The following is a 26,967-nucleotide window of genomic DNA, read 5'->3' as shown; positions in this document are numbered from 1 at the left end:
CGTAAGAGCTAACTACGGAAAGAAGTAAGCTAGCGTCTACGTCAGCACGAATTCAACACCAAACACGTTTCAGTTTGTAATGCACAACACAATGCGATGCGACACCAATCTGTACTGACTGAAAAACATGAACAATCCTATTACAGTATCCGTAATGTATTAGCCCACATTTCATGTTTTGTTTGTACACACGTATGCACTGTAGTTGCATGGTGCTGTGCTGCATGTATTATGAACAAAAGTATAGTGACTTACTCGATAGACAGTTGTCCGTTTGGTCAAACTGGCCGGGGACATTTCCAGTTGATTTGGGCACTCCAATAATTAGGCATAGCTTGGCTCAAAAGTTCCAGATTTGCAGCGTGACCAAATCACACCAACCTCACTCTCTGGGCTTCCGCCTGCTTCAACGGTTCACTAGTGGTTAGAGTGTCTGCCCTGAGATCGGTAGGTTGTGAGTTCAAACCCCGGCCGAGTCATACCAAAGACTATAAAAATGGGACCCATTACCTCTCTGCTTGGCACTCAGCATCAAGGGTTGGAATTGGGGGTTAAATCACCAAAAATGATTCCCGGGCGCGGCCACCGCTGCTGCCCACTGCTCCCCTCACTTCCTAGGGGGTGAACAAGGGGGATGGGTCTAATGCAGAGGCCAAATTTCACCACACCTAGTGTGTGTGTGTGATAATCATTGGTACTTTAACTTTACTTTAACTTTAACTCTTCTTTGTGCTGGCTTCTATAAGCAGCAGTTTATCCTCCGTTCGTATATTCAGCATCAAAAAGATAAGGTTGTGAATCATTTGTCCAAAAATAGTCGTCTTTGTTGTCTGTTACCAAGCCTGCCATGATTACAACACACTCGCGTGTTTGTTTGCGGAAGTAGAAGCACACGGTAGATGCCGGAAGTTGAATGTGCTATGGAAACGGAATTAAATGCGCCAGAGAAGAAAGTCCCACTATTGATTAGAGTGATCAAAATACGGTTAATATTGTACATATTACATATTGTTATGAACGTGTCTGTTACTACATTATACAGTAGAATTGACTTGCAGCGTATATACCAAACACGTTTGAGTTTGTAATGCACAACACAATGCGATGTAGAGACTCCTCCCACCCCCACCAAGGACTGTTCTCACTGCTGGACTCTGGAAAGAGGTTCCGTAGCAGAACCTCCAGGTTCTGGTACAGCTTCTTCCCTTAGGCCATAAGACTCTTGAACGCATCATAATAATCCCCTCAAGCCCCCCAAAATAGGATTAACTCGCTGGAATATAAAGACAACATAACATACATCCGTAAACATTGATGCATATGCAAAAGTGCAATATATTTATCTGTACAGTAATATATTTATATCTGCACCTTATTGCTCTTATATCCTGCACTACAAAGATCTAATGCAACAAAATTGTGTTCTTATAAAGTGCAGTTCCCCTTCAAGTGAGATGCAAACAATCCAGTCTTTATTCTCTGTTTAACAAGCTCCTGATATGTTTTTCTTGGAAACAGCCAGATTCCATTTTGGATATGCTACCTTATTGGAAAAAATAAATAAAGGCACCACTTTCCAGTGTAGTCTATAAGTGAAGAACCCAGCAAGCTCCAATTGTTTTAGACTTATAAAACCTGAGAATCGGATGAGAGTCATAGATTGATGCTGTGTCAACATGGCAACGTGTAAAAGATTAAATGAGATAAGAGTCTAATTTGGTTCATTGTTGTCCACCCAGCTGTCAGTTAACGGACGGAAGTTTCCCCCTCTGGCACCCAGTGGGATCGCCCCCGAATGAGGAGCAGGGTGATGGAGACGCAGATGCTACTACTGTTTGTTTATAGAAGAGTAAATGTAATACATGATCAGTGGGTCTCTTTTGCTAAAGTAATTTGTTTTAGGGAGTCTTAATCAAAGCACAATAATGTGAAAATGCTATTTATATTTGTAGAGTGGTGCAAAAGGGTCTTCCTTAATGATTACTCTTGACTAGTGGGATTATTTAACACATGCATTACTAACAATATGCTGGGGGTTTTCTGTGCACATGCATCAAACCAAAAAATATACATGCACTTTAGACTGCTGTAATAAAAGCGCTTTGAGAATGTATGAAGGATGAAGACTGAATAGGATCTGTGTATGTAAACTACAAGCTTGTCTCCAGAGCACGGTAGGGATTAAAGGATCAGCCCTAACTATTTCCCGCTCTTCCCCCTCCATTTTTCCTGCAGAAAATCTGCATTGTCTCTCACCATTTTTGTTACATCAGCGGAACAATCTGTGTGTCTTATTTGTCCTTTCGGAAAGTCAGTTTAAGACTGTGTAAATGAACACTTCCAGATCAGGCACAGACATTATTTATGGAATTCTATATCCATAGAGATGTTCCATTAGAGATTAATGGGCTGAGACTGTTTCCTGTTCCCCTTGGTGTCAGATGTTGGTGTTGATGTCTGGATTTAATTTGTTGGAATGGGAAAAATTAATGCAAAACCTAAAAAAGGCTTTGTAAGTTCATAGCTAAGATAGAATTGGATTGTGCCATAGGGGTTACGGTGTTTTCAGTATTAGCGTTTGTGTTTCTCTCCAGCTAACCACATCCACTGATGGCGTCCCACGTCAAGAGGCCCGACTCTGAGAATCATTGGTGGGGTGGAATTACCACACGGTCTTCTACTCACATGGCTCGATTGTCTTTGCTTTGGAAGAGAGTGATTTATTGGATACCTGAGAGAGTATTCTCTCCTTCCCACTGCACTCTCAGCAACCTGCTTAGAGACAAGTGTGCATTATAGATGAGCTCTTGGCAGGCGCTGCACTCTCACAGCACTCGAGTTACCCTCCAGGAGATGCACACCGATACAGTAGCTGCTTTCGCATAAACATCTAAACAGCATCTTTGGCAAATGAACAGTCTTAGTTTGAGATTGACCAGACACTTTTATCGAGGCCCTTCCTGGAGTCCAAATAAAGATCCAGGATTAAAGTGGCAAAGTTGTTATCTTTAGTCAGCTCAGTTGTTGCGCTGTTTACTGTGAAATATACTCAAGTCTAAACTCTTCCTGACCACACTGTCCTTTTTTAAATGAACCTTCAGCCGGGTCACTCTTCCTGCTGGACTTTTCCTAGTTATTCCCTCGATGTCCCGCATTCCCTTTTTGCTTCTGGTCCCTAAATGACTCTTTGAAGGTCTCCCAAAATACATAATTGTATGATAAACACTAGTAATTCAATCACAAAACAACAAGAGAGGATCTCAGAGCATTTTTATGACAGGTATAACACTTGCAAATGACACTCACTGTTAGTGTGTAAGAAAACAAAATATAGTTTTCATTATCAGCTCAGTGTTAAATAAAAACATTTAGATTTTGTTATTAAACAATTAACATTTATTACCACATGAACAGGCGAAAAAGTACTGAAAATTGGTAACTTTGAGTACTGTTATCGATTTCCAGGTACCGGAACTTTGTACTGCTTCGGTTCAAATGTGAAAAGGTACCCATCCCTGATAGTTTTGACGCAGATATAGACATTGTATAAAATAACACAGGAGCTGTAAAGTTTTAAATAAATAAATACATGTTTTTCTTAGTCCCTCAACATGTCCACAGTGTTTCGAAGTTAAAAAAAAAAAGTACTCTTGATGTTTCTGGAAATGATGAGATCAGTAGTCTGTGACAGCACTGTAGTAGGTTATGATTCTTATACTTCTCCGGTTGTTTAAGAGTACATTTAGAACAATGCTACTGTGTTCGAAAGTGTAGGAGTCAAATTCTAAACTTGCATACAAGCAATAACAAAGGATATTAAAAAGATGGATTGTCTAGGAAAACAATCAGTTGGTGTACATAGTGTCTTTTTGTTCTTGTTTTTACTATGTGACATCTCCAACTACTCGCCTTGCACCCACTATACATTGTTCATGGAGGTCAGCATGTTGTCAACGGACATATTAAATTATTTAATTCTCCTTCTGGCAACATAATTTTCCATGACTTCTGTTGGGATAAATCCTTCTTAGGGTTGTGTCCCTTTCTTGACCTTCTTCGTGTGCGTGCATGCGTGACACTAATAAAGGTGTACATTATATAATGTATGTATGTACTGTATACGTGTATATATATATATATATATATATATATATAGTCTCTTAAGAATGATTGAGTGTACCAAAAGCTTGCTTGGTAACAATGAGTGGATGTGTTTGCCCAGACGATGGTCCATGTGTGCCAGATGTTTGGCTCTCAGCTTTTCTAATACACAGTAACAGTTTTAATCCCCGCTATACTGATATAACACTCCACAGACCTCATACCAAAGCTCCGACTGTTTGGGCCTATGACGATTTAGTCACTATTCCCGGAAATTTCCCAGAAATTACGCTATTTCTGTTCAGTCTGTTGCACTGATTTAAAGCTCATTTGATGTTTGTTTTATAATTTGACCGTGTCCAGGCCTGTAATGGCTAAACTCTGTAGTTGCAAATAATCATCATTAATGTAAGCTCTTCCAATCCCAGATAAATTCTACTGGTCTCTTCCTACTTCCTAGAAGTAGGAAGAGACCAGTACAATTGATTTGGTCCTGTGAATGTTTTTCAATTATCTTAATCTTTAAGATCAGTTTGTTAATGTTTCTTCTTGTCCATTTTTTACAGGTGATTCAACTTCCCTCAAGCTAGAGTGTTAGGACCACTCCTCATCAAGTGTACGCAGCCCATTTTGATGCATGACACCATGGGTAGTTCCCCTGAGGTGCTCTCATGGACTTCCTGCCCCAGCATGTTGGTGGGCAAGCTAAAGGAGGAGCTTAAGCTCAGCGTGGTTGGGGACTCCATGAAGAAATCAAATGCACCAAACTCTCAAGCGCAGCCTCCTCCGCCCCCTCCTTCGATATTGCCCCCTCAGATAATTACTGACTTGGCGCCGCCAACGCACCTGTCCGTGCCCCAGCAGACGCTACAACCGCCCAACCAGGACGAAGACTCTGTACTCGGGGGCCTAAGTCCCCAAAACACGGCTTTGAGCGTTGACTCTACGCGGGGTGAGGGGGGCCACTTTGACAACAGTGTGCTCCAGCTGCAGGAGCAGGACCACGAGGAAGCCCAGTCACCAGCCTCCTGTGAGCATGGGGGCTGCGGGAGCGGAATGGAAGACCAGACAGGTGATAGGGACTGTCAAATGGACCACAACATCGAGGGAAGACAAAGTCATCACCCCGATGACATCAAGCTACACTTCCACAGAGCGGGGCCTGGGTCAGGCGGCTTCCTGGAGGGACTGTTTGGCTGTCTTCGGCCAGTCTGGAACATCATAGGAAAGACGTATTCCACCGAATACAAGCTCCAACAACAAGGTGAGCGTATTGTTTTCCTGAAAAGGCTGTGCTGTTTGTCAGTTTAAATTGAGACCATTAGGAAGGTGGACTCACCCTGCTGCAGGTGATAGAGTGCAAGTGCGCTCAGACAGAACTGGGTTTTGTAGTTGGTGTTCTAAATTATCTGGGCAGTCTCTTCTATTGTCATTTTTTAACCCACATTCCACATTGCCTCATGTAGTGGCAGGTGGATTTATTTTCAGTGCAGTAAGTACCAGGGGCCTCATGTATTAAACGTGCGTTTGCAGAAAAACCAGGCGTACGCCCTTTTTCACGGCAAAGTTGAGATGAACTGAACTTTGAAATTTGCGGTGCCTCAGGCCAACTTCATGGCTGTTGTACACACATTTCAACATGCTATAGATATTTTGTCGACGCTCAGAGGTGATGCTGGGTAACTAAAGAAGTGTCTCCTCAGAGTGATTAAAGTAAAAAGTTAAAGTACCACTGATGGTCACACACACACTAGGTGTGGTGAAATTATCCTCTGCATTTGACCCATCCCCTTTTTCCACCCCCTGGGAGGTGAAGGGAGCAGTAAGCAGCAGCGGTGGCCGCGCTTGGGAATCATTTTTTGGTGATTTAACCCCCAATTCCAACCCTTAATGGGTCCCATTTTTATAGTCTTTGGTATGACTCGGCCGGGGTTTGAACGCACGACCTACCGATCTCAGGGCGGACACTCTAACCACATGGCCAGTGTGCATTAAAGTGCACATCAGAGACATATGAACTATTACCACCCCATGTATGCAATTACACAAATGGATATAAAAGCATAGACAAAGTTGTGCAAAAAAACACATTAAATTATCAGTATGCTAGCGAGATATATTAAATTCCCAAATAAAAAAAATAAAAAAAGTACCAATGATTGTTACACTCACACTATGACTCGGCCGGGGTTTGAACTCACAACTCAGGGCGGACACTCTAACCACTAGGCCACTGAGTAGTTGTAGCGATAGGTTGATTGGCAACACAACTCCAAGGTTTCTCATTGTCATCCCATTGGGTTGAGTTTTTTCTTGCCCTGATGTGGGATCTGAGCCGAGGATGCCGTTGTGGCTTGTGCAGCCCTTTGAGACACTCGTGATTTAGGGCTATATAAATAAACTTTGATTGATCCAAAAGAAATGTGCTTGGATTAATGCATGCGCACAATTTAATACATCTAAAAAATGTTGTGCGTACGGCGTTTTCTGGAATTGAGCGTAGGAAATCCGCGCAAGTCGTAATACATGCGGCCCCAGGTGACTATTAGGTTTAAGGTGTTTATTGAGGGGATTTTACAAATTTACATTATAGTCGTGAATTATATTTTGATTATACTTAATATGAAGTAATATAGAAGTAATTTGAGGCAATTTGTTTTTTCTGTGTGTAATAATCCTGCACAAAAAGCTTTTTGTCCAACTCCTCACCTACTTTGTTCCTTCCTATAAGGCACAATCTCTCTTGTCAGCAGGCTTCACGTTTTTCATTTGTAATCTTTCTTTAAGCATTTAGCAGCATTTTGTTTCTGGAAGTTTCACATTATTCAGGAGCACTTTCTTGTTAAACACCACTGTAAAACTGCAGCTTCACAGATTGGATTTGTGTTCTGCGCCTGCTGTGTGTTATGGCGTGTGATCTGAACCATCTAATATTTTTACCTGAGATTGAAAAATAAAAAAGTGTGGATTTTGTTTTACCGAGCTAAACAAGCATGATTTTATATACTGTACTATATATACAGGAAGTGTAGCATCTAAGTTGTCATGTTACACATTTTCAGACATGTGGGAGGTTCCATTTGAGGAAATCTCAGAGTTGCAGTGGCTGGGTAGCGGCGCCCAGGGAGCCGTCTTTCTTGGCAAATTCCGCTCTGAAGAAGTAGCCATCAAAAAGGTGCGCGAGCAGAAGGAGACGGACATCAAGCACCTGCGAAAACTCAAGCATCCTAATATCATCAGCTTCAAGTAGGTCTCCAACCACTTGTTTTGCGTCATAGTGCATGCGCTGCTCTGCTCACCTGTTTCTTGTGTGCTATCTCACTTAGGGGTGTATGCACGCAGGCGCCTTGTTACTGCATTATCATGGAGTACTGCGCTCAAGGCCAGCTCTACGAGGTGCTGAGAGCAGGACGGAAAGTGACCCCCAGGCTGTTGGTGGACTGGGCCTCAGGCATTGCCAGCGGCATGAACTACCTGCACCTTCACAAGATCATCCACAGGGATCTCAAATCTCCCAAGTGGGTTTCCTCCGACTGCTCGTACTGTCATGCATGACTGCGGTTCACACAAAAGTTTTATGTGACCTAAGAACGGCATTGTTTGTAGAACTTATGGGGTATTTTTTCTTAAACAATGAAATTGGAACCACATTTATGTATATAAAGTCAAATATTTAAAAGAAGGTGATGATAAACAGAGATTTTGTACTACAGTATACATATTTACAGATAGCAGCATCATAAATGTTCCTGTGATGTCAATGGACTCCGTCCTAAGTAACAACAATTCCGCCTTTCAGTTCTAAACCGTGTGACATTATCTCTTAGAATGTTCAAAACGGAGTTGTCAAGTTGTCCGCCGCACTCCCCATGTCTCTAATCGATACTAGCGTGCTGATGCGCTGCCAAGCAATGTATTAGTCAGCAGAATGATGGCAGGATGAATCTTGTGGAAGGTCAGACTCATTTAATTAATTGGATGAATCAAATGCAGAAAGACACTTGGCCTTGCAGTTGCCTTTTGAGTTTATTGTGTTGTTTTGAAAGACTGATTGACGTCTGTTCAGTTAAATTTGTATTCTATTGCTTTGAAATCATTTAATAATTCAGGGGTTTCCAAAGTGTAGCGTAATGAGCTCCTCAAAGAACATACCATTGATGTCCCCCAAAAATTATTTTCTGGAGAATATTTTGCGTTTTTCTGTAAATCCTCAAATCTGTTTACTCTTTGGAACTAAAAATCAGCTAATTTTGTTTTCAATATTTTGGTACCGGTACCAAAATATTTCGGTACTTTTATATATAAAGGGCACCACAAAAAATTTCATTATTGGCTTCATTTTAACAAAAAATCTTAGGGTGCATTAAACATATGTTAATTATTGCAAGTTTGTCCTTAAATAAAATAGTGAACATACAAGACAACTTGTCTTTTATTAGTAAATAAACAAACAAAGGCTCCTAATTTAGCTGCTGACATATGCAGTAACATATTGTGTCATTTATCATGATATTATTTTCTCAACATTATTAAGGACAAGTGGTAGAAAATGAATGATTAATTTACTTGTCCATTTACTGTTAATATCTGCTTACTTTCTCTTTTAACATGTTCTATCTACACTTCTGTTCAAATGTAATAATCACTTATTCTTCTGTTGTTTGATACTTTACATTAGTTTTGAATGATGCCACAAATTTGGGTATCAATCCGATACCAAGTCGTTACAGGATCATACATTGGTCATATTCAAAGTCCTCATGTGTTCCAGGGACAGATTTCCTGAGTTTATAAACATAATATACCCATCCATCCAGCCATCCATTTTCTACCGCTTGTCCCACATTTTTTTAAATGAAAGAAGATTTTGTGATGCTAAAAAATATCGATGTAATCATAGTAGTATCGACTAGATACGCTATTGTACTTGGTATCATTAAAGTGGATGTTAGGTGTAGATTGACCAATGGCGTTTGTTTATATTGTAGCATCCCAGAAGAGTTGGTGCTGCAGGCAATTCTGGGAATTTGTTCTGTAGTGTTTATCTTGTGTTGTGGTGCAAATATTCGCCAGAAATATGTTTGTCATTGTTGTTTAGTATGGTTTCACTATATGGCACATATTTATGACAGTGTCGGCGTTGTTCAGACGGCCACCCTAAGTGTGACATGTATGGCTGTTGATTAAGTATGGCCTTCATTCACATGTGCTCAGTGTGATCAAAGTTAAGATGGTCTCCTTAATGGTTGTTGGTCGGACATAATGAAATCATGTAATGACTTCGCCAAATATAGGCAAGTTTGTACTCCTCCATCACCACAGCTGTGGTATGAAGTGAAGCATGTATAGCTATCACGCGCCCTACAGGTTTGATACTTGAAATAATCATACTTGATTTGTCTCCATGGAGACAAGGATTAGTGACATTGAAGTAGTTACAACACTACGGACAGGCATTAGCCGCTAGCTAGCTAGCCATGTCTTAAAACACCTATACCTGAGGGCGTTCTGCATGACACGGTACTTTTAGAGGCGGTATAGTACTGAATATGAGTCATTAGTATCGCGGTACTATACTAATACCTGTATACCGTACAACCCTATTTTCAGCATAAAGTAAGTGTCGCAGTTTAGAGTAATTTATTTTCCTCATGCTGCTTTGCCTCCCATGAAGTGTTCTGGCACCTTATAGGCCTCTCATTTGTGTTTTATGTGTTTTTTTTTTCATGTCTCTGTTTGGGTTTTGTTTAACAGTGTTTTGGTCACCCACAACGACTCTATGAAAATCTCCGACTTTGGGACATCCAAAGAGCTAAGTGACAAAAGTACAAAGATGTCATTTGCCGGTACGGTGGCCTGGATGGCGCCAGAAGTGATCAGAAATGAGCCTGTGTCTGAAAAAGTGGACATCTGGTGAGTTCTGCTGCATGGTAAATAATCATTTTGGAATTCTTCATAATGTTTTTGCCGTTTTGTTTCAGGTCATTTGGAGTTGTGTTATGGGAATTACTAACTGGAGAGATCCCCTACAAAGATGTGGACTCCTCCGCTATCATTTGGGGTGTCGGCAGCAACAGTCTTCATCTCCCAGTGCCCTCCACCTGCCCGGATGGCTTTAAAATCCTCATGAAACAAACATGGTGCGTGAGCTTATTGTAACAAGGTTTTTTGATGCAAAAAGTTATATAATTGCTTAAAACATCTTAGATAAGCATATCTTCCCACTCAATATTACCAGGCAAGGCAAACCCAGGAATAGACCATCTTTCCGTCAGATCCTCCTGCACCTCGACATTGCTTCGGCTGACATTCTGGGAGCTCCTCAAGAGACCTACTTCAAGTCTCAGGTCTGATCCACATCTAAAAATCATTTCAAAGAAGTGCACAATGACATTTGGTAGCGTGGGGGTGGATTTGTTTGCCTTCTTTTGGCAGCGCGGATTGTAACTTTGTTCATTCATGTTCCAGGCTGAATGGAGGGAGGAAGTGAAGAAACATTTTGAGAAGATCAAAAGTGAAGGCACATGCATTCACAGGCTGGACGAAGAGCTGATCAGACGCAGGCGGGATGAACTCAGGTAAAAATGCAACTGCTGCCATCATAAAACTTATATTTAATGTGCACGCTTTTCACATTCTTAATTACCATATAGGTTTAAAAAGAAGTTCACCACTGTTAATAATTAAACTTTAAAATGATAAAATACCGTATTTTTCTAACATTAGGGCACACCAAATGAAAAGGCGCACTGCCAATGAGCGGGTCTTTTCAGGTCTTTTTTTCATACAAAAGGCGCACCGGATTATAAAGGGTCATATTATGATTTTTTTCTAAACTTAAAACACAATCTTGTGGTCCACATAACATGTGATGGTGGTTCTTTGGTGAAAGGGTTGCATAGATGATGTTTTACAGACCATTTTCAAGTAGCTTTCTGAGCGTCTCTTCGGGATGCACCGTTTTGTGGGCGGTCTTATTTATGTGGCTCACCTTCGACAGCGTCTTCTCTTCGTTGTAGCGGTGTAGAGTGCAAGAACGGGAGTCAAAGAAGTGTCAAAAGATGGAGATAACTGTTAAAATGACATTCAGACTTTACTTAAATCAATAACGGAGCAGCATCTTCTCATCCGTGGCTCAATAATGCAACATCAACATCCCGTGAAAAACTGTCCAACCGGAACCCTCTAATAACTAAAGTTCTGTGGGTGAATAATGTAAACCCACTACAGTTTTTAACTCTTTGATAGCTAGTCTACTGACAGAAATAAGTAAGAACTTTACGCTACTTTATAATAGAAACAGCGGAAGATAAATGCCACATAAGAAGGTAGAGAAAAAGAAGAAGCTTATGACTACGGCGTCGGCACGGACTACAATTGCGGACACGCACACATTTTCAGGACTTATGCAGATCCTAAATACACATCAGCAGGTACCAGAAGGTAAGAAAAGTTGGTTTTCAAAACGCCTGATAATATCACTGCTAATAGGTGCCATTTTGCGGTCCTTACACAGGCACCATAATAATACACGTATGTTTATTTGCGCTGACAATCCATCAATCGGTGCATACTAAAAACATTTTGACAGATTTTTGAGCGCTGTGTGTAATGTTCTATATTGTCAATGGAACATTTAAAGTTTTAGTGTTGTTTACTGCCATCATATTGCATTCTACACGTATCGCTTATGTATGACTGCCATCTACTGGTCACACTTATCATTACACCATGTACCAATAAAATCTCTTCGAGGTCAGTAAGCGCAACCAGAATTATGCTGGATACGTGGGATATAAGGCGCACTGTCGATTTTTAAGAAAATGAAAGGGTTTTAAGTGCGCCTTATAGTCCTAAAAATACGGTACTCAGTACCTAAATCTTTCACGCATGCCACATTCTTTATTGCTACAAGTGTAAAAAGGAGATAACAGTGTATAGTATTACTTAAAAACAATTAAAACACTTTGTAGCTTAACAAGTGACGATCTATATGATGACACCAATTACTTCTTTGCATATGAGTCTGCTTACTCACTACATGTATCTTCCATTGTCAGTACTTCCTCTTCTCATGCCTACTTGATCCTGTCTTTTGGAATGAGTGTCACAAAAAGCCCAAAAATGTGTTATCTTTTCTTATTTGAATGCTCATGATTAGGGATGTATACCGAGTACCCGTTCCTAATTGGGTCGGTACAGGAGGGCCGCTAAGATCCCGGACAAATGATATGACTATTGGTAATTTTTGTTTCACTAACTAAATATGACACTGATGTCAACAGCAGCATACCTAAAATATAAATGCAACACTTTTGTTTTTGCCCTCATTTTTCATGAGTTGAACTCAAAGATCTAAAACGTTTGCTATTTACACAAAACACCTATTCCTAATACGGGACACGGGTAGGACCTGATAATAGCTGGGAATAATCAAAAATTACAAAACAAATGGTGTGGAGTTTTTTTTTTTTTAAACAATACGGCTTTATTTAATATACAAAAGTTAATCCCAGACAGTGAAGAATTGTCGCATCCCTGCCCCGAACATAACAATGAGGAAAATGCAACGACACTTAAACATGTACCACACAAAATAAAGCCATACACCACCCAAAGGTTTGGAACACATCAATATTTCATCCCCAAAATTCTCTTAAGTCAAGCACAATTAGCAAAGCAAGGCAATGCTAAAGAGTTCTGTGTCAGTTTGAAGTGGAAGTCACGGCTTTATTCAATGGCTACAACTACCACGCATACACCTCTACCGTCCTCATGGCGTCAATCCCTGCTTTCCAGTACTTCACAGGCTAAGAAATAATCCACTCAAAAGACGGAAAAAGTTAATTAATAAGCCATAAAGTGGCTCTAGAGATAGACTCCACGGGCTGACAGGTCTCCTGTTGTCTGACTTTACTCCTTCAAACACCGTTTGCACGGCACCATAGCACACCTTGCACAAATACACACCCATGCTAATGTATTGTATTTATTATTGTATATTGGGATCGATAAAATCCTAACAAGGGATGTGCCAATCTATCAGCCACCAATCAGTATTGGACGATTTTAGTGGAAAAAGTATCTGATGGCCATTTCCGATAATACATTTTATTGTCGTGCCCCTCTGGCTGACACTGTATTACTTTTAGTCCCACGACTGACAAGCAGCTAGCAGCTAATTATGTGTCTCCGTTAGTGTTCGTAATAACAGGGTTATATAACACAGCTGAGATAGGCTCCGGCACCCCCCGCGACCCCAAAAGGGACAAGCGGAAGAAAATGGATGGATGGATTATGAATAGTACATTCCTACTCTTGATACACTAAGGTTTTGTGTCTTATGATAATTTGAACGCCAATGTTAAATGCATGAAAAAAGGGTGTTGTTCTTGAAAACTTTTTCAAATTGTATCATCATAGTAAGGGGAACCGCTTAAATTGGTGTTTGTCTGCCACTGATGATGGTAGCAGTTTGGGGAAATAACTACATAATGTGGTTTCATGTTCTCGTGCCAGTGCAGATAGAGGATTTGTTTGAGCCTTTTTCTGATGATTCTAAACCTGTCAGGCATGCGCTGGACATCCGGGAACACTATGAGAGGAAACTGGAGAGAGCCAACAACCTGTACATGGAGCTCAGTGCCATCATGCTGCAGCTGGAGGTGCGAGAGAAAGAACTCATGAAGTAAGTGAATGTCTAAATCACTGCTGGTAGTCCTGTTTTACTCTGGTTGTACTTCCTTACTAGAGAAGGCTACAGGCGTTAGGTTTTCTGCGCAATATAATGAGATCCATTCGGCCGTACGTACAGTATATCAATCAATCAATCAAAGTTTATTTATATAGCCCTTAATCACAAGTGTCTCAAAGGGCTGCACAAGCCACAACAACATCCTCAGCTCAGATCCCATATCAGGGCAACAAAAAACTCCACCTAATGGGATACAATGAGAAACCTTGGTTGGGACCGCAGATGTGGGGACCCCCACCCACCCCTGGGCGACCGGTGCAATGGACGTCGAGTGGATGTAGTTAATAGTGTGAGAGTCCAGTCCATAGTGGGGCCAGCAGGGGATCATCTTGAATGGAGAAAAGTCAAAAACGCGGAGACGTCACCAGCTGATACACAGATGAGTGGTCCATCCCGGGTCCCGACTTTGAACAGCTAGCGCTTCATCTGTGGTCATCTGATAGGGGAGGGGGACAGAGCAGAAAAGATACGGCAGATCAACTGGTCTAAAAGGGGGTTCTATTTAAAAGCAAGAGTATACAAATGAGTTTTAAGATGGGACTTAAATTCTTCTACTGTGGTAGCATATCTAACTGTTACCGGGAGGGCATTCCAGAGTACCGGAGCCCGAATAGAAAACGCTCTATAGCCCGCAGACTATTTTTGGGCGCTGGGAATCACTAATGAGCCGGAGTTCCTAGAAAGCAGATTTCTTGCCGGGTCAATACAATCAGCAAGATAGGATGGAGCCAGACCGTTTAGTATTTTATACGTAAGTAGTAAAACCTTAAAGTGGCATCTTTAGTGCACAGGAAGCCAGTGCAGGTGAGCCAGTATAGGTATATGTATAGGTATATACAGTATAGGCGTAATATGATCAAACTTTCTTGTTCTTGTCAAAAGTCTAGCAGCCGCATTTTGTACCAACTGTAATCTTTTAATGCTAGACATAGGGAGGCCCAAAAATAACACGTTACAGTAATCAAGACGAGACATAACGAACGCATGAATAATGATCTCAGCGTTGCTGGTGGACAAAATGAAGCAAATTTTAGTGATATTACAGTGTCGGTCTGGTTTTGTTTAAGGTACTATCCCAGCATTAAAAAACGTTTGGGTGAGTTTCTTTGAGGCAAAAAATAATCCAGCGTTTCAGTCACATGTCAGTCTGGGCTCACGCCTGTGTTTATTTTATAGGCTGAACTTCCCAGGCCTGTGTTTATTTGTCTCCATGACATCCACTAGTGGAAATTTACAGTGTCTACCTCCTCCTTTCATTTGGGGTCATTTTTGACCTGTTTTTGTTAGTCAAACATGAATTAGTGTGGAAGTTTTATTCATGTTCTAAATATGGAAAACCACTTCCGACAGGAGAGAGCAGGCTGTGGAGAAGAAATACCCAGGGACTTACAAGCGCCACCTCGTCAGGCCCATCGTGCGGTCAAACGCAGTAGAAAAGTTGATCAAGAAAAAAGGAAGCATTTCTCACAAACCTGGGATGCCCACTGCCAAAAGGTAAGACTCACCAGCATCATAAGTAAAATACAGCTGCAAATCATACAAATTCTCCATCTATAGTGTCAACAAGTTTTCCCAGAGTAATACATGATGTCCTATTTAAAGTCATATGTAACATTGTCATGCAAGTGTAAAAAGAAGTGTACACTTATATAATAAAATTTAACAATACATTGTCACCATTAACTATTAGTGTGTGAAGGATACAGGCACAGTGATAAAGGTGCAATGTGAGGAATAATTTTTGTACCAGGGAGGTAAGTCTTGTCACATTTCGACAACACAGCACATTATACTGAGCAGCCAGAACAGAGACTTGTGTACTTGTGACTCCACTTTCATGGTTACAACGCTGATATGTTTAGTTTTGAGTTTGAGTTTGAGTTTATTTCGAACATGCAAGCATACAACATGATACATCACAATTTCCAGTTTCTCTTTTCAACATGTTCGAAAAGGAGTAGGAAGAAGCAGAGCTTATTTAATCCTACCCCTTTTACATAACAGTTGCTAAAACTTTTTGTTCACTTCCTGTTCACAATTTGTTCACAATATACTCCATAAGTAATCACAATAAAAATAAATAAATAATAATAATTTAATAATAATAATTGGTGAAGTAAGTCATATTTCATATGATGAGATAAGTAAGATTATTTTGAGAATGAATGAATGGATGGATGAAATAAATTGAGAATGTTTGTCATGGTTCTTGTTCTTTGTACTTTGTAAACACTTTAAGTTTGAAGAGTTTCTTGAAGTGGATCATATTAGTACATTGTTTGATTGCTTTGCTTAATCCATTCCATAATTTAATTCCACATACTGATATACTGAAGGTCTTAAGTGTTGTACGTGCGTACAAATGTTTTAAATTACATTTTTGTCTAAGATTATATTTCTCCTCTTTTTTTGAGAAGAATTGTTGTATATTCTTGGGTAGCAGGTTATAGTTTGCTTTGTGTATAATTTTAGCTGTTTGCATATTCACTATGTCATGGAATTTCAGCATTTTTGATTCAATAAATAAAGGATTTGTATGTTCTCTATGTCCAACATTATGTATTATTCTAACTGATCTTTTTTGTAACACCGTTAGTGAATGAAGTGCACTTTTGTAGTTATTTCCCCATATTTCTACACAGTAACTCAGATATGGTAACACTAGCGAGCAGTAGAGAATATGAAGTGATTTTTGGTCTAGAACATGTTTTGCTTTTTTTATTATTGATGTGTTTCTCGCTACTTTATGTTGTATATTTTTTACATGAGATTTCCAGTTCAATTTATCAATCATTATACCTAGAAATTTGGTTTAATTTACTCTTTCAATTTCTACTCCGTCTATTTGTATTTGTGTTTGACTTTATCTTCTACTGTTGCCAAATAGCATTATTTTAGTTTTACTGAGATTCAAAGATAGTCTGTTTTTGTCAAACCATCTTTTTAATTTGTTAATTTCTTCTGTTATTATTTGTATTATCTTCTGTGTGTTCTCTCCTGAACAAAACGCTGTTGTATCATCCGCAAATAATACTAACTTTGAATATTTTGTAACTTTACAAATGTCATTTATATAGAGATTGAATAATTTAGGTCCTAGTGTTGATGAGTTTATTAAGGATCCCCATTAGTCTACACCGCAGTGGAGACTACTCTTTCTGGGGTCCAGGCAAAAAACATCACACAATCCCAAAACAAAAGATTACAATGCTCAATAATACAATTTTGTAATACAAAAATAGCAACAACAAAAAACAAAAAAACAATAACTTGGAGTTTACTTAATAATGTTTATACCAAAGATAAAAAAAGAGCAATATAAGAAATAGATATATATTTTTTGCAAAAATAAAACAAAAGAACCAATGACCTACAATATACACATTAGTGTACCAAAGACAAACAATATTCTAAGTGACGAAAAAGTACCATTATGAATAAAATATGACATAAAGTACATACAAAATCAAGATAATATCAATATAAAAACGATAACCAGAAACAAGAATGAATTTCAGCAAAAAATAAGTCAAAAGAAGATAGTGGCCTAATGGTTAGTGTCCGCCCTGAGATCGATAGGTTGTGAGTTCAAACCCCGGCCGAGTCATACCAAAGACTATAAAAATGGGACCCATTACCACCCTGCTTGGCCCTCAGCATCAAGGTTTGGAATTGGGGGTTAAATCACCAAAAATGATTCCCGGGCGCGGCCACCGCTGCTGCTCACTGCTCCTTCCACTTCCTAGGGGGTGAACAAGGGGATGGGTCAAATGCAGAGGACAAATTTCACCACACCTAGTGTGTCTGTGACAGTCATTGGTACTTTAACTTTAACTTAACTTAACTAGGTACAATCTAGAATAATCTCTTTCCGCAATACTTCTCCTCTCAGTCTATTCTTAAAACCCACTCTGCTGGTGATTGATACCAGACATTGTGGAAGTGGATTCCAGTAAGTGATTGCCTTATACATAAGTCTTTTTCAAAACATCAGTTTTGGGTTTAAGGTGGGTGAGAGCACCTCTCAGGGCTAGCCTGGTACCAGAGTTGTGACTGTCACTAGCAAGGTGGTATGTATGTATAGATGTTTTTAAAAAATAGAATCAAACTACAAGCTAGTCTTTCACCAACTCTCATCCATGACAATTCATTATGCATTTTCTAGTGTCCAGTTCAATGGCCATCATCACACTTTTTTTGTGGTGGCATCACATGATACAAGTGTTTTGCGTTCCTCTTTTTGTGTATTTTATGTTTCCTTTAGATCGGGGGTGTCCAAAGTTTTTTCCGACTTAGGGACGCAAAAAAGTATAGGCCATTTTGATATTTTCATTTTCAAAACAAGTTGAATATATAGATTTAAAAAAGAAAAAAACTTCCTGTATGTCAGCATTACATTATTATTTTCTTGTTATATGTACCTGTTTGCTCTTTCATTTTTTATGTTTTTAAAAACAATTTTAGTAATAGTAGTCTCTTGAATGTGCTGTGGGCTGTTGAAAAAGTGACCTGCAACCCACAAATGTCACTTTTGACACTTCTGCTTAAGATACTCTGATTTCAAGTCTTGCAATTTTTGCTGAAGTCTTGCGCAATACCAGACTGTAACATCACACACATTTCTGGGCGACTTTTGTGGCATCATTTTCATGCAAGCAATATCAAAATGTATTTAAAACATTAATGAAAAGTTGCATAATTGAATACGCTATATCTTTATTTCCAGGCCTGACTTGCTCCGTTCTGATGGGATACCGAGTGTGGACGCCCTCCCTTCCCCCTCACCGTTGTCCGCCAGCCCAAAAATCTCCACCCCTCCTGGCAAATCCCGCTACCGAAGCAAGCCCCGCCATCGCCGCGCCAATAGCAAAGGAAGCCATAACGAGTTCCTCGGGATGCTGAAACCTGTCGCAGTGGTGCCAGAAGATGCCCGGTCGTTACAGGAGCTAACTCATCAGCATCACCACCATCACCTGCCACTGCCTCCCGCAGCGCCCCAGCTCCCATTGAAGGGCCGCGAAGAGGCCGTGGTGAACTGTGCCAATAACCTGCGTTATTTTGGGCCTGCTGCCGCCCTCCGTAGCCCCCAGACGGATCACCTGCAGCGCCGGGTTTCCGGTTCCAGCCCCGACCTGATCTCCACGGTGGTGGATGCAGACTCACGACAGCGGGCCTCATCCACGAGCTCCAATCCTTTACCAGGTACTGGTGCTGGGTCTTTGTGTCCCTGTTGCCAGGCACACCCCTTGCCTGGATGCCTTCACTGTCAGGAAGCCCTTCCTGCACCCGGCCAGCCAGAGCTACTCAATTCTCAAGAAGGCACACAGTCGTCTTTGGGGGCTCCTAAGAAAGATCCAGGTTTTGATGATGATGGAGACGTCGCGAACAAGGCAGAGGCCCGGAAACAGGAGGCCTTCCAGAATCCACACGCCCTTCCGACCGCACTTCCCCGCACACTCAGACCTCTGAGGAAGGTCAGCATCAGTTTAAATTATGTTTATGTGAAGGAAAGTCAGAGAGATAATGAATACGTTGTAATTACTTTTCTTACAGGGTGGTGATGAGTCATCTGAAGAGGAGGAAGGAGAGGTGGACAGTGAGGTGGAGTTTCCAAGGAGACAGAGGTAAAGTGCATTTATGTCCACTCAGGCATGTGAAATGTCCGCGTGACGGCGGAAATCCGTGTTTTTAAAACATTAATTTTTGCGTCAAAATATCACTTCAGTGTTTTTTAATTGAAATATCAATAAAGAAAGTTCGCCTCAGCCGCGGGTACCATGTTTTTCTTGCTTGAACGCCGCACTGAGTTGAGGGACGGAGAGACGATCAGGCGCACCGAAACGAGCTCGCTCGTTTGCTACCCAGCTGGCTAACTTCGCTCTCCGAGCCACAACATTGACGGCTGTTTACTTTGCTGCTAATAATATTTGGGTGATTACAATCCAAACATCGTTAGATGACGTGACGGATGTGAACAGAAGTCATAACACCGGGAGTATATTACCTCAGGATATTGTTGCCAAAAGGGAAACGTTTTCAGAATTATTTGCATGCATGTCATAGAATTTTACTTTACATTTTCAACACAAAGATGTGTTAGTAAATTTTTTACAAAAAATTTGAGATGTCCGATTATATAGCGGCGATATCGGCCGATAAATGCTTTAAAATGTAATATCGGAAATTATCGGTATCGGTTTCAAAAAGTAAAATGTATGACTTTTTAAAACGCCGCTGTACGGAGTGGTACACGGACGTAGGGAGAAGTACAGAGCAGTTGCGTCTCCCAGTCATACTTGCCAGCCCTCCCGATTTTCCCGGGACACTCCCGAATTTCAGTGCCCCTCCCGAAAATCTCCCGGGGCAAACATTCTCCCGAATTTCTACCGTTTTCCGCCCAGACAACAATATTGGGGGCGTGCCTTAAAGGCACTGCCTTTGCGGGCCGGCCCAGTCACATAATATCTACGGCTTTTCACACACACAAGTGAATGCATAGCATACTTGGTCAACAGCCATACAGGTCACACTGAGGGTGGCCGTATAAACAACTTTAACAGTGTTACATATATGCGCCACACACTGTGAACCCACACCAAACAAGAATGACAAACACATTTCGGGAGAACATCCGCACCGTAACACAACATAAACACAACAGAACAAGTACCCAGAACCCCTTGCAGCACTAACTCTTCCAGGACGCTACAATATACACCCCCGCTACCCCCCACCCACCCCCCGCCACCTCAACACCCCCAAACAATGTAAGTCTCAAAAGGACTTACCAAAAGAGGTTGGTAGAAATCTAAAGGTGAAATAAGGTATAGAAATATATGTACATGTACAATGTTAATTTTAGTTATTCTCCAGTGTGGATGCCTCAAAGGTGGTGTTTTACCTCAAATCCTCAGTGCCATGCCATGTTTAGTTTCTGCCTTGTTATTGTCAATAGTGCTGTATGTGCATGTGTGTGTTTTCTTCTCTTCTTCTATTTTTGTTGTTTGTTTTGTACAACACCTTGTGCTTGCCACTTGCCTGTGCATGAAAAGTGCTATATAAATAATGTTTGATTTGATTTGAAATGCTCCCAATTGCAGGAAATGTAGTCTTGATTTTTATTTTTTTTATTTTGGGGCTTGTGTGGCAGAACTTCCTCTTTTTTTCCATAGGTTTTCCTCTTTTTTTCCTCAAAGGGTGCTCACATGCCTGTACACTAAATGATTACCAATAATATAGAATAGAATAGAAAGCCTTTTATTGTCACTATACACAAGTACAATGAGATTAAAAGCAACTCCAGTATCAGTGCGACAGTCTACAAATATGCAAAACATAGGAAGGAAAGAAAAATAAAAATAGTGCAAAAGGAGGTAAGGTGCACAGTCCAGTCCTGAGAACGAATGTTCTGAATGTGTTGTTTAAATATTATACTATATACATATATACAGAAGCATTCAGACTGTGGGTGGAAAGTAAAAATTGCACACAGAGAGGTGCTAAACTATAAAATCAGTGCCTATGAGAGTTCACCGTGGTTATGGCTTTAGGGAAAAAACTGTTCTTGAGTCTTTGTTTTAGACCTGATGACCCTATAGGGCCTTCCTGAGGGCAGCAGGTCTAACAGGTCAAAGCCAGGGTGGGAGCTGTCCTTTATAATGTTGGTAGCTCTGCTGAGGCAGCGGGAGGTGTAAATGTCTATCAGGGAGGGGAGAGGGCAGCCGATGATCCGCTGTGCTGCCTTTACCACTCTCTGGAGCCTCTCCCTGTCTGCAGCGGTGCAGCTGCCGTGCCATGTATCATAAGCTGAATGATTTGCTCAAATAAAATTACTATTTTTTTTGTGGCTGCTCATAGACCTCATCGCTGTATGAGCAGCTTCCAGTCCTACTCCACCTTCAGCTCGGAGAACCTGTCCGTGTCTGACGGAGAGGAGGGAAACACCAGCGACCACTCCCACAGCGGACCACTGGAGAGGCTAAGCGCCAGCCAGGAGGAGCATCTGGACGAGCTGCTGTCGCACACGCCGGACATCCCCATAGACATCTCCACCCAGTCAGACGGCTTGTCTGACAAGGAGTGTGCCGTCCGGAGGGTAAAGACCCAGATCTCCTTGGGCAAACTGTGCTCGGATGAACACAGCTATGAGGTTAGTACTGAAAAAATGATTTAATATTCAATGCACCGAGCTCCTGTAAAATTAAATAGCAATATAAGTGCATGTCCACGTAAAATCAAATGGTGCCATTTTTGAAACCTTTATTGCATGTGCACGCTTCTGTTTGTGCTGCTCTGCTGGTCATTTAGGTGTTTTTTTTCCCAAGTGTTATCTTTTATTCTGTGTTGTGCGACTGCAATAAGTTTGTGTTGGACTGACCACAATGGTGACATTTGGAAAAATATTACTCTGGCGCCGACGTCCTGTTAAAACAGCTGCGCGCTACTGTTAGTCCAATACCACACAGCTGTTAATGAAAGCAAGCCCAGCCGCTGATGTGTTTGATGTGAAAATACAAGCAGCTAGGGAAAGGCAACGGTGCAGAGGAGGAGGAAGAGGGGGAATATGGCAGCATGGCGGCGAAGAGAAAACACCGCCGCTGCCTGCTACACACCGATGTCCAGTCGCAAAAGAAGAAAATGGGAAACAAAGTTTGTCTGGAGTACAGGGAATCAAACGTGATGGTGTTCATAGAAACATGGCTCCATAAAGATATTTTGCGAACTCTCTCATGGAGTTGGAGCCGTTTCTCTTTCATCGGAGCAGAGCTGTCATGAAGAGCCGAGGGGCGTGGTCTGCCTGTACATGTCAGCCGATACAGACGGCCAATGTGGAAGTACTATGCCTGTTACTGAGACCCTTCTACCTCCCAAGAGGGGTTTTGAAATTTTTTAGTATGTGCTGTGATTTAACTTATTGGAATTGCAAATGCATGCAAAGTCTACTATATAATAAATACTATAAATGACTCAGGGGAAAAAAAAAAAAAAATTAACAACTGGACAAGTTATTTTCATCTCATTGCTGAACGTCAAATAAAATAAATGATGTCATTATTAAACAAATTAATATTCAATAACACACACCAGTACCGTTTCGGTTGAAATTTGAACAGTACCCATCCTTACCTTTTATGGTGACCGAGTGCTGTATATATTTACTCAACAGCAAGAGGGAGGGATTATAAAAACAGTAAATCAAATTTTCATAATGATAAAATAAGAAACATTTTGAGAAATAGAGCTAGAACCATCTTAAGATATGATCATATAATGTAGCTGAAGGAACTTATTAACAAGATGTAGTAATATAATCACTCGCCATACAGCAACAGATGATATCTGTCTATTAATAATAATGATAATAATAATAATGGATTGGATTTTATATTGCGCTTTTCTATTATTAGATACTCAAAGCGCTCACAGAGAAGTGGGAACCCAACCCATCATTCATTCACACCTGGTGGTGGTAAGCTACATTTGTAGCCACAGCTGCCCTGAGGTAGACTGACGGAAGCGAGGCTGCCAGTTTGCGCCTATGGCCCCCTCCGACCACCACCTATCATTCATTCATCATTCATTCACTAGTGTGAGCGGCACCGGGGGCAAGGGTGAAGTGTCCTGCCCAAGGACACTTCACCACGCCATACCGCCCCTATTACCTGACACCTTCTATGTTATCTACCTCTCTTTGTTTATAATGTACATTTTCTGCTGGATCTACTCTCTATTTTTTTCTGCAGCTGTTACATATACTGTAATATTTTACATGGTAATTGTTATATATTGTATATACGATATAAAAATATAATATATCAGTATATATCATATACTGTACATATGTTATATTTTATATTGCTACTACGGTACATTTTTACTCCATTTTGTACCTGCATTGTCCTTTCCATCCTTTGTAACTGAGCTACTGTGTGGAACAATTTCCCTTGTGGATCATTAAAGTTTGTCTAAGTCTAAGTCTAGTACCGCCACACTTCAATTCATCTGAGAGACCGTTTATGTGACTCGGTATGTGCTGCTGTTTTGGTTGGCAACAGAGCTCAAATGGGCTTAACAGTTCACTGTTATAGTCATCTGTGAACATTGGCATCTATAATATGTGTTAATTACAGGACTGTTGTATATGAAGAGAGATAACCCCTAGGGACAAATTGGGACACATTTTCTATTAGAGCAGTTGTCCCCAACCACTGGTTCAGGGACATTAAATGATTTATAAACAACCGGATTTAATCCGATTGAACTTTTGTCTGTCCCACCAAACGCACCAATAAGCTTGTTCATAGATGTATAATTAAACTCCTAATAGGAAGTCACAATTTGTTATATCTTTGTTACATGCGACAATGCACATTCATGAACATATAAAATGGAAATGTGTCGGATTATAGCCTATGGCTAATTTCCATGTGCAGTCCATCCTTGCAGGTTGATAGTGTGTGTGCGTGCGTGTATATATATGTGTGTGTGTGTGTGTGTGTGTGTGTGTGTGTGTGTGTGTGTGTGTGTGTGTGTGTGTGTGTGTGTGTGTGTGTGTGTGTGTGTGTGTGTATGTGTGTATGTGTATGTGTATGTGTATGCGTGTGTGTGTGTGTATGTATGTATGATACCTTCTGCATGCATATATATATATGTATGTATGTATGTGGGGACGGTGTGGCGCAGTTGGGAGAGTGGCCGTGCCAGTAACCTGAGGGTTCCTGGTTCAATCCCCACCTTCTACCAACCGCGTCACGTCCGTTGTGTCCTTGAGCAAGACACTTCACCCTTGCTCCTGATGGGTCGTGGTTAGGGCCTTGCATGGCAGCTCCTGCCATCAGTGTGTGAATGGTGAAATAGTGTCAAAGCGTTTTGAGTACCTTGAAGGTAGAAAAGCGCTATACAAGTATAACCCATTTACCATATATATATATATATATGTGTGTGTATGTGTGTGTATGTATGTATATATGTCTGTATGTATATTATATATCATCAACCTGCCGATGGTGTATATTATATACCATCAACCTGCTGGGGACCATTTCTTCTCATCGCAAAGAAACAAGCCCAGTCCTATTAATTCAGCGTTATAGTGAGTTGTATTTTTCATGCACTTATTTTTGCTGTATTAGTTTGTCACACGTGGAAGGCCAGTCCCTGAAAATAATGCCTACATTAAACCGGTCCCTGGGGCAACAAAGGTTGAGGACCCCTGTATTAGAGGGTCCACTGTTTGCTGCAAGAAATGTGTAATAATAATAATAATAATAATAATGTCTCCACCTTGTGATTGGCAGTTCCAGTGTATGCCCTTTATCTCATAACCTGCACTTCCCCATTGACTGTGAAATTGAAAGGTGGTATGGACATGCTTGCAATTTTAATTATTTAATAGCACTATGTGCAGCTCTTAACAATTCCAAACTACAACCACACCATTTTAATTTCAGGGGACAATTTGTTCATTAACACACCTCTTGAATTGGGTCACATTTGGTGTACCTAATATCGTGACTAGTGAGTGCACTTGATCCAAATTATATCCTCGTATCATACCCACCACTGTGTATTTTCATATTTGATAAATCCTGTATTCTTTCTCACATTTTTAAACAATGTTTTAAAACTTAACCGGGTGTTTGTGTTTGTGTTTTTAGAATCCTCTTCAGTTTGGGGATTCAGACTGTGACTCGTCCGAAGCAGAGTGCTCAGATGCCACCATTCGTAACAACAAAGGAGCTCCTTCCTCGTGGTAAATCCACACTTTATCTTATTTTTTTTAAATATAATTTAGCTTTTGCCTGGAACCAACTGCGTCCCAATGGGTACTGCAGAGACGACAGCAATAAGAGGACAATGATGTACAAAAAAAAAAAAGAACAAATCCTTGTAGCAATCTCAACCAGAGGTCCCCTTCCTTCTTCCCCCCATGCCTTCATACCTTTACCTTCATGCTCAGCACAGCATTCAGGCAAGTCATGGCAGGGATTCCCTATCAGAATGAAACTGCACAGGTGATAATGTAACATTTATGATTTATTTTTCAATTCTGAGGGACAATTCAGGACGTCTGTGTGACGAAAAGACTCGTCAGGAGAAACATTTTGCACGATTTCCACATTGTGGTTTGAAACGGAGATGCACGGACGTATTGAAGCGCTGATCGGTTTAAGGCCGACAGCGATTACATCACTGTTAATCTCTCAGGTGACCCAGATGGGGAGCATCACTACCATCTTCGTTGTATTGCTTTACAAATCCAAAATTGGCACACAGCGCCCTCTGGTACCAAAACATCATCGCCTGGTTTTATTATGAGTTTACATCGCAGAGAGCAGGTCCCGCCTCCAACCAGAACAATGGCGGGGGTGCCACACAGCGAGCATTATAAACACCAGCATGACCAACCTGCCTCGTCGTCGGACTCCATTATGTGTCATCGGGACCCTTGCTGTGACTTCCCCACGGCATGCATGTGCAGCCTGCAACGTGCAATACGCTGCCAGAAGACCGCATTGGGCGGAGCAAGCTATGATTGAAGATATCCTTTTCAAGTCTCCTCTCAGGAATTGTTCGAGGACCGGTGCAAACTGGACTGGGCCAATTACTGTACAGTACAGGCCAAAAGTTTGGACACATCATCTCCTCATTCCATGCGTTTTCTTTATTTTCATGACTGTTTACATTGTAGATTGTCACATCAAAACTACGAATGAACACATGCGGAGTTACTGTATGTACTTAACCAAAAAAACATGTTTTCTATTCTAGTTTCTTCAAAATAGCCACCCTTTGCTCCGATTACTTTTTCGCACACTCTTGGCGTTCTCTCGATGAGCTTCAAGAAGTGGTCACCTGAAATGGTTTTCACTTCACAGGTTGTGCTTGAAGCTCATCAAGAGAATGCCAAGAGTGTGCAAAACAGTAATCCGAGCAAAGGGTGGACCCAGCTTCTCATTTTAATGCATTTCTTTTATTTTCATAGAATAGAATATATCTTTATTGTCATTGTACATTGTACAACGAAATTGAAAGCAAAACGTATTTAGTGCAAATTCATAATAACACACAAGAACATAGATAAATAGATAAAAATACATAAAATTAGAGAT

At 40.8% G+C, this 26,967-nt stretch overlaps 1 protein-coding gene across 2 annotated transcripts in view; it reads left to right on the top strand.

The window, feature by feature from the left end:
* Positions 1–26,546, top strand: part of map3k13 (mitogen-activated protein kinase kinase kinase 13) — a 63,465-nt gene extending 36,919 nt beyond the window's left edge. For both annotated transcript variants that reach the window (XM_061971493.1, XM_061971494.2), the window contains 13 exons: positions 4,668–5,365; positions 7,164–7,347; positions 7,428–7,619; positions 9,856–10,014; positions 10,083–10,241; positions 10,340–10,448; positions 10,570–10,679; positions 13,673–13,789; positions 15,206–15,349; positions 18,582–19,329; positions 19,409–19,479; positions 21,713–22,004; positions 25,513–26,546. In XM_061971493.1, the coding sequence (XP_061827477.1) occupies positions 4,735–5,365; positions 7,164–7,347; positions 7,428–7,619; positions 9,856–10,014; positions 10,083–10,241; positions 10,340–10,448; positions 10,570–10,679; positions 13,673–13,789; positions 15,206–15,349; positions 18,582–19,329; positions 19,409–19,479; positions 21,713–22,004; positions 25,513–25,611 (3,015 nt within the window). In that variant the 5' untranslated portion in view covers positions 4,668–4,734 and the 3' untranslated portion in view covers positions 25,612–26,546. The remainder of the gene's footprint in view (positions 1–4,667; positions 5,366–7,163; positions 7,348–7,427; positions 7,620–9,855; positions 10,015–10,082; positions 10,242–10,339; positions 10,449–10,569; positions 10,680–13,672; positions 13,790–15,205; positions 15,350–18,581; positions 19,330–19,408; positions 19,480–21,712; positions 22,005–25,512) is intronic.
* Positions 26,547–26,967: the final 421 nt, after the last annotated feature.

The sequence above is a fragment of the Nerophis lumbriciformis genome, linkage group LG13 (genome assembly GCF_033978685.3).
Source record: "Nerophis lumbriciformis linkage group LG13, RoL_Nlum_v2.1, whole genome shotgun sequence".
In the NCBI taxonomy this organism is placed as follows: domain Eukaryota; kingdom Metazoa; phylum Chordata; class Actinopteri; order Syngnathiformes; family Syngnathidae; genus Nerophis; species Nerophis lumbriciformis.
The sequence above is the reverse complement of the archived record's forward strand: the minus strand, read 5'-3'. Positions and strand labels throughout refer to the sequence as shown.